General features: G+C 36.3%; 1 protein-coding gene across 1 annotated transcript in view; it reads left to right on the top strand.

The window, feature by feature from the left end:
- Positions 1–14,264, top strand: part of DHX9 (DExH-box helicase 9) — a 48,065-nt gene that overhangs the window by 23,599 nt on the left and 10,202 nt on the right. The window contains exons 13-20 of the mRNA XM_014866715.3: positions 2,384–2,525; positions 2,958–3,040; positions 7,024–7,180; positions 9,516–9,616; positions 11,202–11,415; positions 11,597–11,691; positions 11,969–12,042; positions 13,217–13,369. Coding sequence (XP_014722201.1) covers positions 2,384–2,525; positions 2,958–3,040; positions 7,024–7,180; positions 9,516–9,616; positions 11,202–11,415; positions 11,597–11,691; positions 11,969–12,042; positions 13,217–13,369 — 1,019 coding nt within the window. The remainder of the gene's footprint in view (positions 1–2,383; positions 2,526–2,957; positions 3,041–7,023; positions 7,181–9,515; positions 9,617–11,201; positions 11,416–11,596; positions 11,692–11,968; positions 12,043–13,216; positions 13,370–14,264) is intronic.

The raw sequence follows: 14,264 nt of genomic DNA, 5'->3' as shown, positions 1-14,264 counted from the left end.
TGAGCTAAGAATTATCATAAGGATTAGATTACTTTTTAATTGCCTTTTTTCTGAGCATAGTACATACGCCTTGGGAAAAAATTAGCCAATAGAGTAAATTTTAAAAGAAACGAAAGCCCACTCAGGATCCCACCATCCAGAAGAAATCATTTTACTTTTAGTCTTTATCCTTTCAGACTTTATTGTATACAAGCTGCACGTACGCCATCTTAACCTGTCCCTGTTACGTAAACGTGTGGCCTGAGAGCAACAGCGTAATTATTTAATGACTTTATAATTTTCCATTTTATGCTTATACCCTTATTCTTAAATGATGGAAGATTTTTAAAGATTCTTCCTAATATTTTGGTATTACATACGCTAGGATGAACGTACTTGCGCATACATCTTTATACACTTGTTTGATTATTTCATTGGAATAAATTCCTAGATGTAGGATTATCGGATCAAAGGGTGTGCGTATTTTCACTTTTTTGCACTTTGCCATACTGCCCTCAGGAAAAATCACACAGATTTCCAGTCGAGTCAGTTGTAAATAAAAGAAGTGCTTCTCTTTAGAATGTATTTTAAATATTTTCGTTTTACAGACAGGGCCGTTGAGGAAACTAGAAGCTGCTAAGTCAGAGAAGCATATAAAATATGAGGAGGAGATTGTAGGGTCATTTGTTTCTTTGTTGTTTGAGTCTTGATATTAATGTTTTCTGTTCATACTCAAGGAAATTTGGTCAGTAGGGTGTCTGAAGATGGTTGTTTCAAGGTGATAAAAGCAACCCCTGAATTCCCAGTAGCGTTATGGTTACACCTCAGGAGAGTCCAGTTTCCTAGTGAATTTCAAGTTCTTCTAGAAGCCAGTTATTTAGTAGACATGTTGAAAACTGTAGGAAAAACAAAAGTAGAGAAAGTAGTATTGAGCATTTACCTGTTTATAGAATGCAAAGAACTTCTTTAAAGGATCCAGAAAACTTTGTATTTTATATCTCTAGTGAAATATCATTCTTACATTCCCTCGCATAGCTATGAGCAGAACTCTCTTGATGGACAGACAGAGTTCAGTCCTTCGTGTGACACTATTACTGAGGGCTGGTGAGGTGCAGAGTACTTATCAGAGTGGTCAATAAAAGCTAGCATAGTTCAGCAAGTCAAGGCACATAAACCAGACAAAATACGAGGTCAGGAAAATTCAACACAGTATGTTCAAGAAGGCATCTTTTAATCCCTTATTTTTGTGGACAGAATAAATACGAACTAGCTGATTGTACACTTACCTGTATTTGTTACTAACCCCATATCCTAAGGGACCCTTGTATTAGGGATATAGAAATTAATAAATTGTATTTTGTGTTAATTCAAAGGATATTGATAGCTATAGTGAAGTTATTGGGTTTTTGGTTTTTTGGTTTTTTTTAAGATTGTGTTAGCCTCTGATTTCCTAAATAGTCTTGTCGTAACTTGGAATGTCATCATGTAGGTACTGAGCTAAATATGAAACTCAGAAAGTTTTCTCAAGCAAGGAACTAAAATACAACCTGACATTAGGAACTTTTTCACACAATAAACTCCAAAACAACTTAGAAGCATTTGGTCTTTATAAATCTGTATGTCCCTCCATAGCTGTACCTTTAGGGCATCGTAATAGGCGTAGTATCCACGAAGTAAATATTGTTTTGTGTACTTAGAAGATAAGGAACCCTAAGGAACAGTTTTCAGAAAAATCAAGGCCCAAAGCTTAAAACATTAACCTGTAGCATTCCCTTTAGGGTTCAGCATATTTGTTGCTGGAAACAGTAGTATACAGTTTTTCTTGATATGTAAGCTCATCAAAGACAGGAGTGATTTCATTCAGTTTCCTCTCTCTTGCACCTTCTGTGGCACCTGTTGCAAATATGCAATGAATGCTTACCTTGTGAGTTAATAAGTGAATGAAAGGTGGCTGCAGTAGATTTGGCATAGAAGATTGTTCACCTTCCTAATACCCATATATCTCAGTTAAGTAATTTTCTAAACGTATGCCTTCACTGTGGTAGGCAGTTACAAGAAAAGTTACATGCACGCTCTGCCCCCTTCCCTACTGGAAAATCACTCTGCATATCATTAAGAGTTTGGGCCAATGGTGGAGAAATTTGATTTTCTATAAAAACCTTGGAATCATTTTATATACAAAATGAACAACAGCATTTTTTAAGTGTCTGCCATAGAATTAACTGGTAACATTTTCTGTCCTGATTTTTTTCTTTAATAAGATTTGGAGCTTCCTAAGGATAACATTACTATTGGTTCTGTTGTTTACTGGGACAGATTTACTACAATAATTTAATAATTCTAATAAACAAATGTAACTGCAATTTTGTAGCTTTTATATCAGTTTTCTTTTTCCTTGTCTCAGCCCAGGAGAATCAGTGCGGTTTCTGTGGCCGAGCGAGTTGCATATGAGAGAGGAGAAGAGCCCGGAAAAAGCTGTGGCTATAGTGTTCGATTTGAGTCTGTACTTCCTCGCCCTCATGCCAGTATAATGTTTTGTACCGTAGGTCAGTAATGAGTTTTATTTTAGTGTTTCATTTGTGTTTTGTATTGTATTGTTTGTGAAGAACACTCGGTAGCAACACAAAATGGCTGGAAATCCAGGAGCCAATCGCAGAATTCTTAAGTAGAACTTTTGGCAGTTTTTTCCTTCATGGATAGTATGTACCTGCTGGTGGATATAGCTCAGAGAAAATGAAATACGTTACTAGAGTTCTATCTTTGAATAGACAAATGTGTTCATTAAACAAATGTGTTTCAGAGTACACTAAAGCCTTTTTAATAATTTAAATATACAAGTGATTATTTCTTTCCTAAATTGATGCTTGGGGTTATATTAGTTGAAGCATAGTTGTCTAGAATTTGTTTCTTTGCACTTTTCTATGCCCCCCTACTTTAATCAAAATAGAAACTCATCTCCAGTTGTTTTTCTTTTCAAGGTGTGCTCCTAAGAAAATTAGAAGCAGGCATTCGAGGAATCAGTCATGTAATTGTAGATGAAATACACGAAAGAGACATAAATGTGAGTAACTTGAGCGTTATAGTAAGATACTGATCCTAATATTCTGTACAAAGAGAAATCAAAGTAGAGTCTTTGTTTTATTTCCCTTTTCTTCATGCTTACGTTTTCTATCAAAACTATGAACTTCAGTCACTTAAGATCTTGGACACCTTTTTTTTAGCAAGGCCATTAAGCCTGTTTTTCCTTTATTAAACTCACACAATTCTAAAAGTGATTAGTAAGTATAGGGACCAACCCTGTGGCTGAGTGGTTAAGTTTGCATGCTTCGTTTCGGTGGCCCAGGGTTTCATGAGTTCGGATTGTGGGTACAGACGTGGCACCTCTCATGAGGTCATGCTGAGACAGCATTCCATATAGCACAACCGGAGGCACTCGCAACTAGAATATACAACTATGTACTGGGGGGCTTTGGGGAGAAGAATAAGAAAAAAAAGAAGAAGATTGGCAACATGTTAGCTCAGGTGCCAGTCTTTAAAGAAAAAGTATAATAGCAGTGCTCAGTAAGAACTAGCATAATTCAGCAACTGAACTAATGTTTATGACTATGAATAGATAATGGAATTTTAATAATCAGTTTTTCTTTGAATTGGAGATTTTATAGTTTTAAAATTTAATATAATTAATAATGTCGTCTTGGATGTTTACAGCTCTTATCTTTTTTAGATGTTAATGATAATCCTGCCAGAATTAGGAAAAAACTAGAATTTCATCCCCTTTCTTCTTCTGGTCCTTGGCAGAACTTGTATAGAATTAACTTATTATATAATTGTATAATTCAAAAATTGATACTATAAAGCAATGACTTGCTTTTATACCACTATTTTACATATCCAAACAGGTGTTATTGGATGGGGACAGTATGTCATTCAAACTGTCACCAGACTCCTATTCCACAAAACATTCATCGGAAGGCCTCCTCTTTAGAAAATACTTTTACAGCCATTGTTGTTAATCATCTTTAGTTTTGCCAAAACTTTGACCTTTATGATTGAGCTAAAGGAAGTAAGAAAGTTTGGATGGTTTATCAGATGGCTTTTTAAATCAGAAATTTTTGCTAATTTTTGTCATTGAGGCTAAAATTTTTGCTGTTTTTGTCATTCAAAATCGCTTGAACTCTTTATAGGTTTTTTTTTTCTAATTAGTTAAAATTATTCAATATTGTCTAACTAGCATGGTAACATACCAGTATTCTTAAAGTTTAAATTATTCCAAATCATACTGAAAACATAATGGATTATCATTGCAATTTTCGTAAGAAAAATTAAGTGGTTTTGGTCAACTTTCCTGGAAAGACTGTCAGGTCTATACTAATATGCCATTCACAGTGAAAAATGCCTTTGCAGAAACTTTTTATGTTCTCTTTCAGATGAACCTTATCTAAATTTGTCACTTTATGGGGAACACCCAAAGGAACTTAACAGACCAATTATTTTAAACAGTGGGAGAATAGGAAAATTTAACAATGTGGCTGAATAGAAGATTAATACACAGAATTCAGTTGCATTATATATATTATAAACGAACAGCTAGAAAACAACTAGAAAGATACCATTGCAGTAGTCAGTATGTCAAGTACCTAAGAATAAATCCAGCAAAAAGACATGCATGATCTCTATAAGAAAAATAAAACTTTATTACAGAACATTAAAAAAGACCAGATCATGTTCTTGGCTAGGAGGACTGAATATTATATGGATGTCAGTTGTCCCCAAGTTGATCCACAGTTTGAATGCAATTCTAATCAAATTCTCAGCCGGATTTTTCACAGAATTTAATAGGCTGATTATAAATACTTATGGGTAAGATGTATGGCAAAATATAACCAGGACTTCTGAATAAGAGCAGAATGGAAGGTCTTGCTTTACAGATATGAAGACTTAATTTGAAGCTATAATAATTAAGGTAGTGTAGTATGTGGATTGACAGTTTGACCAGTGGAATAATACAGAGTGTAGAAACAGATTGTGTGTTGTATGCAGCTTTGGTCTAAGAGTGATGGCATATCAGATCAGTGGAAAAGGGAGTGGGCTATTTAATAAATGGAGCTAGAAACATGGTCATCCATAAGGAGATAGTTGAAATTGGATCCTTACTTCGTAACCAAACACGGAAATCAACTCCAGATAGATTAAGGATTTAAATGCCAAGGCAATTTTAACTCTTGAATAGAAAAATCTATTCAAGTAAACATCTAAACAGCACTATCTGATAGAAATATACTCTGAGCCACATAAGTAATTTTTAATTTTCTAGTTACGTATTTTAAGATGAAACAGGTGAAATAAGCTCAGTATATCTACATATTTTCTACATGTAGTCAATATGAAAAAATATATTGAGATATTTTACACTCTTTTTGATCTTAAGTCTTCAAAATATGTGTATTTTATGCTTACAGCACATTTCAACTCAGATTAAGCACATTTCATATCCTCAGCCACGTGTGGCCAGTGGCCACTGTACTAGGTAACATAGTTCTAGATCTTCTGGAAGGATTTCTTAAAATGTGAAATACACTAAACATGAAATAAAAGACTGATATATTTGTCTATATTAAAATTATTTGTTCATTCAAAAGATAATTTAAGGTACACCGCAAGCTAGAAGATTCTAATGTAGCCAACAAAATTTTAATATAGAAATATGTAAACACCACCTACAAATCAGTAAGAAAAGTACAGACGACTCAATAGAAAATAAGCAAAAAATACAAACAGACATTTTACAAAAGAAAGCACATATTTAGCTAATAAACATGAGGTGGTGTTCAGTCCCATTGGTGAATAGGAAAGTTTAGATCAAGACTATAATAAAGTACTTACTACTTTATATCAATTTGACTAATAAAATTTAAGTGGTGATGCCAAGTGTTAGAGAATATGAGGATTAGCAGGATCTCTTATCCACTGCTCATGGTGGTATGTGAATTGATGGAACCACTTAGGCAAATAGTTTAGCATTGTCTCCTGAAGTTCAACATTTACACACCCTTTAACTTTATAGTTCCATATCCACACTTAGCTATAGAAGCTTACATATGTCGAGCAGAAGACATGAACAAAATGTTCATAGTGGCACATGTTCACAATAATAAAATGCTGGAAACAACTCAGATACCTTGAGTAGGTACCACCAGATACCGACTGGTGAATTAATTGTTATATTCACACATTGGAGTATTAAACAGTCATCAGAATAACTGTAGTAACACTTATGGATGAATCTTAGCAGTACTATAGTATGTAGAAAAGGAAATCCCAAAAGATTATATAAAATATCATATGTTCCTGTAAAGTTAAGAATAGGTAAATTTAAAAACATATTTCTACATATGTTTATATATATATATTTTAGGTATCTGTATACATGAGAGGAAAGTTATGGAAAGGAATAATAAAAGATTCAAGATGGTGATTTTCTTTAATTGAAGGAGGCAGAGAGTGATGGGCGAGAGGACTACACAGCCAGAGAAGTTTTATCAGAGTTTTAGCTTCTGTGTTGTTAGGTGGGCTAAAGGATACTTTGCGTTATTAAATAACAAATGTCTTGGCCATTATTTTGTTTGATTGAACCAAATATGACCTTTTCAGTATTTTTAAGATTAACTTTACAGGTGATTGGATAACTGATTTTTGGCTCATCGTGGCTTTCCCCTTTTCTCTAGTTAAAGTTTGTGCCTACATAAATTTCCTTGAAAAGTCTTAGGTGAATTCTTTGCTCTCGTTAGTGTTTGTTTCTCTTCCCTTCCCATACCCACATAGCACTCATTTCTAATCCCAACAGCTGTTAGACTACAGGTGTTCTTAAAAATACCGTTAACTGCATCCCATTGTAACCCTTTATCTTAACACTTCTACAAGCCACCTAAGAAACCGAGTTTCACTGATGTCTTGTGGCTGTATAGCACAAGAAATCCTTTAGGTCTCTCATTAGCACAGACTTACTATGCAATTTTGGTTTCATTTGTGTTTGTGTTTTAATAGACTGACTTCCTTTTGGTAGTGTTGCGTGATGTGGTTCAGGCTTATCCTGAAGTTCGCATTGTTCTTATGTCTGCTACTATTGATACCAGCATGTTCTGTGAATATTTCTTCAATTGCCCTATCATTGAAGTTTTTGGGAGGACTTACCCAGTTCAAGGTAAGTATTGTGGGAGTCAGGTGGGAGGGCGAACATCTTTTGTGCAGTAGTGTTTGGATTTTCTTAATTCTGGAGATTGGAGTAGTAGTCTAAAGGATATTTAAAATACAGGCCACATTGGACTATTAGATGCATTGTAGTATCTTGGGATTTTAGTTGAGCAGCAGTGAGTACAATCTGAGGAGGAGAACAAGTTTCATTCACTGCTTGAGGAATTTGCATATCCAGTAAACTTCCTGGCCTTTATTTAGAGCCAAACTTAACTTTTAAAATTATATACAGTCAAGTGTAAATCAATATGGCCTATAGACTTCATGGGAAATACTGTTAAAAGTTCACGCAGCCAGGGCCGACTTAACAAGAGAATCATTCTTAGAGCCAGAGCAAGCAGATTTTGAAATGAGATTAAGTAGTGTTTCAAGGTCAAGTATTTCTGAGTAGCTAAGAGCTTCTTTACTTCCTTTAGAAGTTTTATCATCACCATCTTCTAGGAAAGTCATGTAGTAGCTTGGTTAAAAAAATGTATTACAGGGCCAGCCCTGGTGGGCTAGTGGTTAAGTTCAGCACACAGTGCTTTGGTGGCCAGGGTTCAGTTCCCAAGAACAGACCTACACTGCTTGTCTGTCAGTGGCTTTGCTGAGGTGGTGGCTCACATACAAATAAAAAGGAAGATTGGCAGTGGATGTTAGCTCAGGGCAGATCATCCTCAGCAAAAAATAAAAAAATAGTCTAATTGAGGGCTTGAAAATAAGCTAAAAAATTTGCAGTGCAGATATGAAATGATGAGTAGGTACATAAGGGTTCTGATTTTTGAAATTCGAAAGTAAGGGTAGCTCTGAGAAGCCAATGCAGTTGTATCTTACGAGGGTACAGGTTAACAATTCTAAAACTGCTTTACGTGTATACTGGGATTGAAAAAATAAGTAAATGGATGTTAGGTGGTGGGAACCAGGTTTATCTTTGGAGTGAGAGGTTACAAGAAAGGAGGGAAGGCTTGAAGGAACCATGTGGTACTGGATTATAGTTAGAGACATCAGTGAGAATTTGTGTTTAGATACAAATGGATAGGTACAGAAGTAATTATAGATGTGTGTGGATACATGGGTTAGTATACATACATATTTCCTAGCTCTGCTGAGTAGGCCTAGAAGCAGTGACATCTCAGTAGTAGGGAACATGCCCAACATCCAGATCTTATTTCCAATACGGTCTCCAATTAAAGGAACCAGTTGTCCTTGGAGAAATGGGTGATTCTAAGGCTGAAGCAGTGACTATACAAGATGAACCTGGAGCATCTTGCAGTGCCTGAAAGTAAGAAAGTGCTTTAAAACAGCACACAATAATGGGAACAAAGGGACAGAAGAGCCAACCTGAAAGCTGTTAATGGTCAAAGCTGGAATAATTTGAGCAAAAAACCAAAATAACATAGTGCTGGATTATAACCCTAAGTATAAAATATAAATACCTATGGATCTATATGATGGTTGAAGAAATAAATAGGTAATAAAGACAAACCTCTCATATGGAAGAATTCCAAAAAACTTATATGGATACTCTCCCTCTCCCTCAAAAAATGTGAAGCTTAACTCCCTATCCATTGAGTGTACTGTGCTTAATGACTTGCTTCCAAAGAGTAGAAGATTGATGGGGGAAATGAGAGTAACTTAACAGTGGAGTAACTTGACAGACACTACAGTCCTCAGGTAAGGAAGTTTAACATCATCAGTGGTGAGTCACGTTGATAGTATGTACCCTTGATGTATTGTGATGAGAATGGCACTTTGGGGCACTTAGGGTACAGAGGTGAAATGTTTAGATTATGGGACACATCTGGGCCCATCAGACAACCTCAGGAGCATAATTGATCAGCCAGATGTTCCAACCTTTGCATTGAGGTCCTTCTTCAGAGTAGTAACTAAAAGGAACCCATTTTATGTGTACATTCTGGTAGAGGAAGGATGGACTGTGGTATGTTACTGTATTGACATTACTTCTTTGTACATGTGCCTCCCCCACCGTGGGAGCGTACAACGTAGGGCACATGCACAATAGGCATTCCGTGAACTCCTTGACTGAATATTGTATATAGAGGATAGCCTGACTGGCTTTGTAGGAATGTGTAATAAGATACCTCACCCTCCTCCAAGGTCCAAGAAGTGGGAACACTGAGTTTGATTGGGAAAAGAGGCTATTGCCACTAGAATTTGTTGGCAGTTTTGAAGAATCAGATTGAAGGGTATTAAGGTAATTTTGTATTAGGAGTTCGAAAATGAGTTTTACAGACTGCTGCATTCTGAAAGTTGGTAGTACTTACCTAACTGGATTGTCCTGGCAGAATATTTTTTGGAAGACTGTATTCAGATGACCCACTTTGTTCCTCCACCAAAGGACAAGAAGAAGAAGGATAAGGAGGAGGATGGTGGTGAGGATGATGATGTAAGTGAATTTCATGAAGAACTTTGATTTTGGGCAAATGATTGTAGAGAAGAGAATGATTTTAGTTAAAAACATACAATGAGTTAGCATTATAAAAAACTTTTTAATGGGGCTGGCCTGGTGGCGCAGCGGTTAAGTTTGCACGTTCTGTTTCAGCGGCCCAGGGTTTGCCAGTTCGTGGGCATGGCACCGCTTAGCAAGCCATGCTGTGGTAGGCGTCCGACATATAAAGTGGAGGGAGATGGACACGGATGTTAGCTCAGGGCGAGTCTTCCTCCGCAAAAAGAGGAGGATTGGTAGTGGATGTTAGCTCAGGGCTAATCTTCCTCAAAAAAAAAAAAAACTTTTTAAAAAACTGTCTACAATGTCTGTGTTTGAATTGACTCATTTCACTCCAAAGAGTTCCACATTCAATGACAAGCTCTTTTCATACTCTGAGTTAAATCATCTCTGGCATGAAGATCAAAACAAAAGAAGAGGAAAGGGTAAGATGGTTAAAGGCCCCATGCAGCTAGAGATAACTCCATTTTATAAGGCTTTGGCTACTCAGTTTTCCATGGGCCGAAGCACCTGGGAAACAGGTAAAAGGCAGTCTTGTGCCCCACCCCAGTCCTACTAAATCAGAATCTACATTTCAATAAGATAATCCAGATGATCCATGTGTACGGTAAAGTTGAAGAAGCAGCAACTGTAGTCCTAGAGTAGAGAGACTGTATGGTGATGACATTATCAGATGGAGAGAGTTTTAAACTAGAGCGTAAGGAGGGGGTTCCTAAGAAGAAACAGTAAAGAAAAGCGACAGTTACTCTGTAGTGCTTGAGAATTGGACCCAGGATAATATAAAAATGCATCTTGGAGCTGGAAATTTGAACAGAATGAATAGTGTAAGACAGCCAGCAATGCAGAATTTGATAGAAAACAACCTGGGATTGGGTATTTTTAATCAGAAGACCTCAAGGATGTAAACAAATAGCAAATAGAAAGCTTATCAGAGGAAAAGAAGACCAATTTTAACAGCTTTGTTTGTTATTACTGAAGGCTTGGTTTATCATTGATTCTAAGGCAGACTTTTTGGAAAATACCACATTATTTCAGAAATAGGTGAAAATGATCAAATACCCTGCCTGCAGGACACTTGTCTAAGAATTAAAGGACTTAATATTTGGCATGAGATGAGCCTGGAAATCACACAGGAAGGCATTGTGTATAGATGAAGTAATTATATAGGAATTGATACACAGAGAGGATCCTAGGAACAGTTCATTAATCAGTAAGGAAAGTATTTTTGAAAAACCGAGAGTTTTTAGTCCCAAGAGTTAAATATTCTTGGTAGAAGGAGCCATTAGAAGTTTCAGAGGCAAATTTAAGAGTTTGTGCTTGAATTTTAGTCATGTTCTATGGGAAATATTACTCAGTAGAAAAATTTGGTATGTCAACCAGTAGGTTCTACATTTTTGGAAATTAAATTACTATATGCTAGATGTGACTTATCAGAATTAATAAGGACATTGGGTGTCATTTGAATGTTACCTCATGAGCTGTAGTAATTGAGACAGTCCAGAATATATCTCCCTATTTTTTGTAGGCAAATTGCAACCTGATCTGTGGTGATGAATACGGTCCAGAAACAAAGATGAGCATGGCTCAATTGAATGAAAAGGAAACTCCTTTTGAACTCATTGAGGCTCTACTTAAGTACATTGAGACCCTTAATGTTCCTGGAGCTGTGTTGGTTTTTCTGCCTGGCTGGAATTTGATTTATACTATGCAGAAGCATTTGGAAATGAATCCACATTTTGGTGAGTCTTTGAATTCTCACATATTTGAGAGTGAAAAATGAGTATTTTTGCTTGTGCTGTAGCCAAAATGTGAAAACAGAATTTAGTGTTGTGTCAGTTTTTGAATAAAAAGATGCATAATGTAGAGCAGTTTTAAACTAGGCTCCTAGTTTTAGACCTTAACCTTTTTGTATTGTTATAGGAAGCCATAGGTATCAGATTCTACCTCTGCATTCTCAGATTCCTCGAGAGGAACAGCGCAAAGTGTTTGATCCGGTACCAGCTGGAGTAACCAAGGTAAATGATAAACATTAAGTTTTGGGGTTGGAAGTGACATAGATATCAAACAAATGTTACGTGCCTTCAAAGAACTATCCAAAAAATTGTAATCCATATAAATTGAGGAAGAAAGGGTCTTTTCTTCCTGAGCTTAGCAGATTTTTCATTATCCAGTGATTTTTTTAAAGACTTCTGTAATCTCCGTGTTAGTTGTTACACAAGCAAATCAGTCTTTTCAAGTACATAACAGGAAAATATTTTCTGAAGTGTAATTTTCCTTAATGTCTCTTCACAGGTTATTTTGTCCACAAATATTGCTGAGACAAGCATTACTATAAATGATGTTGTTTATGTCATTGACTCCTGCAAGTAAGTTCCCAAGGAACCTGTTTGCCTAGAATAAATCTTCAGAATGTCCCATGTAATATCTAATATCAGTTAAGAGAATCAGAAACACCTTATTTTTATCATCAAAATTACTGTGCATCTGTATTTCCTGGGTAATAGGCTAATTGATAATTCTTGGTATCGATCATCACAAATCACTTATCATGGTAAAAAGTGACAAAGCTTAACTCTAACTTCTGGCTACTTCCCACTGCTCTTCTGCTGGTGTTTTGCTCATTTTGCCTTGGGTGTTTCCCTTGACCACTGCCATACAATAGCATGTATAAAGATGACCAATATTTAGCTCAGGACAAGTATCCTACCTGTAGGTCACTCATTTAAGAATTAAAAGACTTCATATTTGATATGAGATGAGCCTGAGAAATACACAGGGAGGCATTATGTATAGGTAAGTAATATGTGGTAATTGATATACGGAGGGGACAAAAAAAGTCAAATGTCCCCTGTGTCCCATGTGTTCTGATGTCCCATGTGTTCTCTGTATAGTCCCTCAGCCGTTGCTGGCAGTTGAAACAGATTTGCCAGTGCCCACTTTAGGGTGTGGCTCTTTTATGCCAATCCCAATTGTTTAGGGCTAGCTGCCTGTCTGTAACATTGAAGGATTCTGAGATTGCACAGAGGTTCAAAAGGACCACACACGCACTGCTTGGTGATATCATCAGAATTGCCACATATTCTGGTTTAGTGCATAATCTTTAGATCATAGATACCCTAAAAGTTAAACTAAACTTTGGGATAGAGTTGGCCTGCATAGTTATCAGTTACTTGCATATATGTGCCAGATTCTGTGTAAAAGCTTTACATTCATTAATTCACTTAAAGTTTATGCATAAAAACCCTATGAGAAAAGTAATAGTGTTATACTCATTTTCCGATGAGGAAAATGAGGGACAGAAAGGTTAGTAACATGGGCAAGATCATCCATCAAGTTAGTAAGTGGCACGTGTGTATTATTGCCTTTTAGTAGGTTGATAGCTAGGAGAGTGTGGAGTCAAATTCTTATTGGTGCTGTTCACAAATAGACATCACAAGTAAGCATAGCTATCTGGAGAGCATCTACCACTTAGTGGAAATATAATAGTTATGTATTGGTAGTACATATGAGTCTTAGAATTAACCACCCTTTCCTATTTAGGCAGAAAGTGAAGCTGTTCACTGCTCACAACAATATGACCAACTATGCTACAGTATGGGCATCTAAAACAAACCTTGAGCAGCGGAAAGGACGAGCTGGCCGTGTGCGGCCTGGATTCTGTTTCCACCTCTGTAGCCGAGCCCGCTTTGAAAGGTGAGGCTAGTTCATGAGTAAAGGTTTTTTCTTGAAGAAAGATTTTTTTTTTTTAACCCTTTACATATCCACACCCCACCCCACCCCCGCCCTGCCATGAACTTAATGAACTCAGTGCATAATTGCCACCAGTTAAGTATATTGGAGGAAGCATCTTGGATAATGAGATTGTGGTAAGAATGAAAAGAAATCAGAAATAGTTCATGGTGGCATGTTCAATATTGGTTTACTAATAACCTTTTAAAGGAGGCTATCTGGACATTATTTTGGCTCCACATAGCTTTATCACGTTGGGATTACTGATGTTTATGGAGTGGTTAGCTTTCTCAAATTACATTAAAATAATAGTACTTATATATATATATATAGAATGTTTCTTTTTTTCCCTGTTAGCGCATCACCTGTCTCGTATGATTTTCCTTATGTGCCTGAGATACAGAGGGTATTATTTGGATAAGGAAACTAAAGCTCAAGGAGCATAGCTGACTTGTCCAGGACTGAAATCCAAGTCTGTTAATACCTTGTCTGTTTTCATTTATACTACAGAGTCTTTTTTGGGAATGTTTGTGATGGGACCTATTGGTTAAAAAATCTTTATCTCTCTGAATTATAGATTTAAGATTTGTACTTAGGTGTGTGTTTCTAGAGATCCATATGGTGTGCATTAGCTTTAACCACTTGATAAGGTAGGTTGGGGTTTTGTGTGTGTGTATGTTTATCACGATAAAGAATTGTGGGACAGACTAATTTAGATGACCAGATGTGTATAATGCACTGAAGAAAAATCAAAACAGCTTTGATGTACTTTTATACTGGTAACATATGGCTCCCTAGTAATTATAAATGTGAGTTTATTTGAGCATCAGAAGTTAACTCAGGAGACTGGCTGCAACAT

This window comes from Equus asinus, chromosome 25 (assembly GCF_041296235.1).
Source record: "Equus asinus isolate D_3611 breed Donkey chromosome 25, EquAss-T2T_v2, whole genome shotgun sequence".
NCBI classification, from domain to species: Eukaryota; Metazoa; Chordata; class Mammalia; order Perissodactyla; family Equidae; genus Equus; species Equus asinus.
The sequence above is the reverse complement of the archived record's forward strand: the minus strand, read 5'-3'. Positions and strand labels throughout refer to the sequence as shown.